Source organism: Montipora capricornis, chromosome 7 (assembly GCF_036669925.1).
Source record: "Montipora capricornis isolate CH-2021 chromosome 7, ASM3666992v2, whole genome shotgun sequence".
Lineage (NCBI taxonomy): Eukaryota > Metazoa > Cnidaria > Anthozoa > Scleractinia > Acroporidae > Montipora > Montipora capricornis.
Genome location: NC_090889.1, coordinates 2,165,507 through 2,170,506, shown reverse-complemented (window position 1 = coordinate 2,170,506; position 5,000 = coordinate 2,165,507). Strand labels below are relative to the sequence as shown.

General features: G+C 38.6%; 1 protein-coding gene across 1 annotated transcript in view; it reads right to left on the bottom strand.

The window, feature by feature from the left end:
- LOC138055294 (uncharacterized) overlaps window positions 1-101 on the bottom strand; it is a 3,405-nt gene extending 3,304 nt beyond the window's left edge. The window contains exon 1 of the mRNA XM_068901269.1: window positions 1-101. This exon is cut by the window's left edge and continues 203 nt beyond it. Within this exon, the coding sequence (XP_068757370.1) occupies window positions 1-101 (101 nt within the window).
- Window positions 102-5,000: the final 4,899 nt, after the last annotated feature.

Genomic DNA, 5,000 nt, shown 5'->3' with positions numbered 1-5,000 from the left:
GCAAACACAGTTGCTGGAGTTACACTTTTCATTTTCTTTGCCTCTGAAGTGCTTGATGCCCAAACTGATGACAGCAGCCCCACAAAGAAAGTCCCTGACATATCTGTCAGTCTGTAATGACGTAAAGATGAAATGCAGTTCTTGCAAAAATGCAAAAGTCCAAAACCATAAAATCGATAGTTTGGACGGTTCTGACATCATTGGAAGCAACACTGTTTAGTTCAATGTGTGCTTTGCGTTGTGAAGGTGCTTGGTCTGAAGAAACATGTATGCACCTTGCACTAATACAAGGCTGACTTTCAAGATCTAGCCTTTGACATCTGATGCAAACGTCCTTCAAAGAAGGATATCTGCAGTTCTTGGCATTGCCTGCCAAGAGACAGTTGCTGCAGGCTTCCAGGCATTCGAGAACTTCACTCAACTCCCTTTTGACACTTCCAGTGAACTTAGTAAACATGTTAACATGAACTTGACCAGAAGCATCACAGACATCAAATTCCTTGACTTCACTGATCCATGAACAATTATCCGAAATGTACTTATGAACAGCAGTATTGCCTTCCTGGTAAAGTTCTCTCATTTTACACAGTTCTATTTTGGGGATGATTCCATCAAAAAATGTTTCACCATTTTTCTGTCTAGGAAAGGTCCCAATATTCAATGGCATTCCATCATAATGAACAACAGTAAAAAATTTCTTTAATCCTGGTGCTTCAAAACAAGGAATACCACCAAGAGAGTCTAATAAAGTTAACAACAACATGATATTGTTTAGATGTGGACCAGAGTCATATACAGGTGCTAGTGTTCGTGAATCGAGTGTAGACAATGATGGACCAGGATGACAGTAAGAGACTGTTGGTGCAACTACATCCCTGTGCTCTTTAAGACCAAAGCGTTTCCCGCCAAGGTAGAACATATAGCCTTTCCTTGCAGCTAGTTCAGCAAGCGATTCACAATAACTGAAGAGAGTTGGCCACTGCTCCCACTTTGTAACAGGGTTTGGCTGCGACAATTGCTCCGTCATAAAGGCATCAATGCTCTGATAAATCAAGTGTTCTCTGGTGATAATACCAGACCTTATAAACTGATTTAGCCAATGGGCTAAATAATCTCCTTCGACCTCTGTAACTGATATTTCATAAGGGCACTTACATGTAAAACCTTGAACAAGATTCCAACAGCAATATTCCAGAATCATACTCTATATTGAACTGTTCACTCATTCTGGCTTCTTTCTATACATTGAAGTGTTGTAAAATAACTGAGTAAACTCAAGCAAGAGCATTTCAATCCAAAAACTTAACATCAACAAAAGACAACATAAGGTTTTTAAATATCTTCAAAATCATGTTGAAAAGGAAACGTCTGTTTACGCTTTTGTACTTACATGTGGAGATTTAAACATAGATGAAATGCGACCAGAAATTTAACTATCTATAACCGTCACACATCACTTACAAGTCAAGTATTTTAGTATGCACGTCACATAATTATTGACAAAACCAGCAGCCAAATAAAATAAAGAAATTAGGTTACATGCATATGAGAAAGTTAAAAGCCTCGGAAGACCAGTACAGTATGTTTGCCGCACTCTCCAGAAGCTCTGTGATCAGGTAATACACCTTTTAAGAGTTCTATTAAAGTACTCAAGAAAGACTTTATCACAAAATTTGTCACATATATACTGTCAACTTGAGTGTGTGCTTTTCTTCATATACTTGAATCGACTAAGACATTTTTCCAAATATTGTCTCCTGTTGCTGATTTTTGTATTGAAATTAAAACCAAAAACACTCAAACATGTTAAGACATGACTCAATTTTTGGCATCAACCACATACAAAGTTAAAACTGTCTGTCTTTGCGAACCATGCGATTAATAATTGTAAAAGTTGCTAAAAACGTATTTTAATGTATTGAAAAGATTAGAGTTAAACTGATGTGGCCAAGAGAGATATGATGACAGGATGTTATTGAAAAGAAAATTGGAAAAAAAAAAGGAGAAGAACTTGGTTAATTAAAAGCAAGACCCAACCATGGGTAAATGTTTGGTTTACCCCTTAAAAAATTTATGTGGCTGGAACAGCATAAAAATTGTCATGTGACCTGTTTCACTCACATCAATTTTTACTTGAATTAAAATGAGAGTATACCAATCTAACCAGTTTCATGCAATGACAAAAACACTGTATTAAATAACTTTGTGGCATCTCGCCACCAAATAGGTTTTTTATAAGTTATGAAAATTCCAAGATTTTATGGAAATTAGGCTCAAGTCATGTCCTAACATGCTTGAGCAATACGAGTTTTTTATCAAAACTAGAAATTATTATTTTATGCTGCAACAAATTTAACTCAAGTGACGACAATGTTATTATGCTGAAATATGTATCAATAAAAAAAATTTCATGTAAGTGCCCTTACAAAATATCACGGGCCAAGACCATAGCCTTGACCCGTGTAGTTGTTAACATTTCTTGTAGTGAGATCAATTCAGGAATTGAAGCAAACTGATCAAGTTCTTCACTGGAAACAAAGTGATTTTCAAGCCACGCACCCAGACGCTTGATTATGCTTCTCCCTTTAGAATCCTCCAGATGTTTATCTTTGAGATGCTGTGAAAGGGCACGCAGTTGGTTCATGGAGCTCAATACTTTAATTTCCATGCAGATGGGGCAAATAACTTGGAATGGGTTCAGCAGGTAGCCGTCATTACCAAATACCAACTTTACCCCAGCCTTTGTCTTGTCAAACTCCAAGAGGAACCTGGAATCTTCTACCATTATCTGATCGCATTTGGCAGTCCACTTTGCATCTAAAAAGCCACGTGTTCGCTTCCCTGTATCATCGTGTAACCCCATTTCACGTTTGAGTTGCTCTGCCACTACTTCCTTACTCCTGAGAGCCCGTTTTCCATCAGCAATAGATAACTCTGCAGGACTAGGTTGAAGTTTCACCTCCACAATCAACTTTGAGTAATTTTTTAGTACCTCGACTGCATGGTGGAGGCAGTTGTCATCACTTTCCTCAATTTCAACCTTGACCACTTCATTGCCAGTGTCAAAGTCGTATGTTACACAAATCAATTCTTGACGTACATTAAATATTTTGGCCACTTTTGCAATAAACTCCCTTGTGGTTATCTTATTGTTTACTTGTACCATTTTGTAATTTTTTGAGGCAAATGTCCTCATATTCCACACCCGTGACACCTCTGAAACATGATAACAATTAACTGGAATTACTAAAAAAATCATTACTAAATAAAGGTTGTTGGACAAATTTAGCTGCCGTTACACTTATTTGAGAAGAGGCACTTATTTTAATAATTGCAGTTAAAGTGGAAATAAACATCACAAGCTTAAATCAAAGAAAATATAATAAACAAAAGCAGAAAAACAGCTACTGGTTTATAATATTGTACTAGTCAGAATATTATTAAGTGCAGTGTTTACCCCGATTTTGCTTCACGAGTAGGCAAGTCAATAAAGCTGATTTAAAGGAAAAAAAGCTCCCCCACCCCTTAATGAAATTTCCTTTCTTCGGGAGTTCCTGAAGAGGTACATTTTATTCAGAGAACTGATTTTCCAAACTGAGTTGCACATGTACATGTACGACTGAAGACCCAAGCCTGTTTCAAATTTTAGGCTTAACAGATTATTGTATTGAGGGGCATAATGAAAACGGTCGAGTTGTTCTAAGTTGGGTTAGGATAACCCAGGGTTTGTGCGAATTTTTGATAGAGATTTGAAAGGTGAAAAAAGCAAATTCAGTTTAAGCTTAAAATTTCCCGAGAGCTCGAGAATGCTTTTGAATGAAAGAAAAATAACCCCGGATAACAATTTAACCCCAGCGTTGATCGGCCTTCAAACAACTGAGTCCACGTTCTTCCCGCACTTTTTTTTTCCCCACTGTCAAAATGTGGGTAACGGACGATGCTAAATAGAGCATTACGCCAATAGACTGCGAGCAGTCTCTTATTAAGAGAAAAGGCGGACTGCACGCAGTTTAGTAAGCATAAACCAACTAACCTTTCTCGACGTTAGTTGACGTTGTAGACGCCGATCTTGGATTCGAGTAGGTTTGCGCAGACGTTTGATCAGGTGTTTTAGAACAGCAAGCCGTGGCGTTCTGGTCAGTTTCACGAAGGCGCCATCTTGAAGATCGATCCCGTGAATCTGATCGTGAACGATAACGCACGCGGGAAGCCCTCGGGTCTATGGGCGATTCTCTTCTTTTCCTCGCGCTTGGTGGTGACCTTGATCGCGACGATCTTGACCGGGAAAATGGCCTGGAAGACCTCGATCGATCTTTCCGTCGCTTTTTTGAAGAACATTTGAAGTTTCCCCTAGATCGGGAACGTGAGCGACTTTTCCTTTGCAGTCTTGTTTTCGATGATCGTTCGAACCTTGAACTTGTACGAGAAATCTGTTTGGTCTCTCCAGAACTTGATTCGCTCGAGCTTGAACTCGAGTCGTCCGTGGAACTTGCCATGGTGCACCCTATTGGCGAAAGCCCAGCTACATCTTGATAAATTGCTGTTCACATGAAACAGTTTTAAAACTCCGAACACACAATGATACCGTTAATAACTCCGATCAATACTTCACTGCAATGAAACACGTGTGTTTTCAAAGCGAGATATTTGGTAAAAGAAATCCCGTCACCCTGTCACTTTCCGACGAATAATCAGCTTTTATTACCTTCTCACCAAATTTCAAAGACTTTAATTGGCCCTTGTTCATTTGAGATGACATACTAGAAGGTGTAAAGGTGGGACAATAACCTTCAATAACTGCACTTTGATCAAGGAAAAGAAGCGGGGGGTCTTACTTACAACAGACCTCAATAGAATGTCTTTGATTTCTTAGGAATTCTGTTATAACTAGCATATGCCAAAAAAAACACACCTCTTTTCTGTTTGTTAACTTTTCTGTTTGCAGGTTCCTGGTTCTTAGACACGAAAAGCAGGCAGACACAGAAAAGTCAGAAAAACGC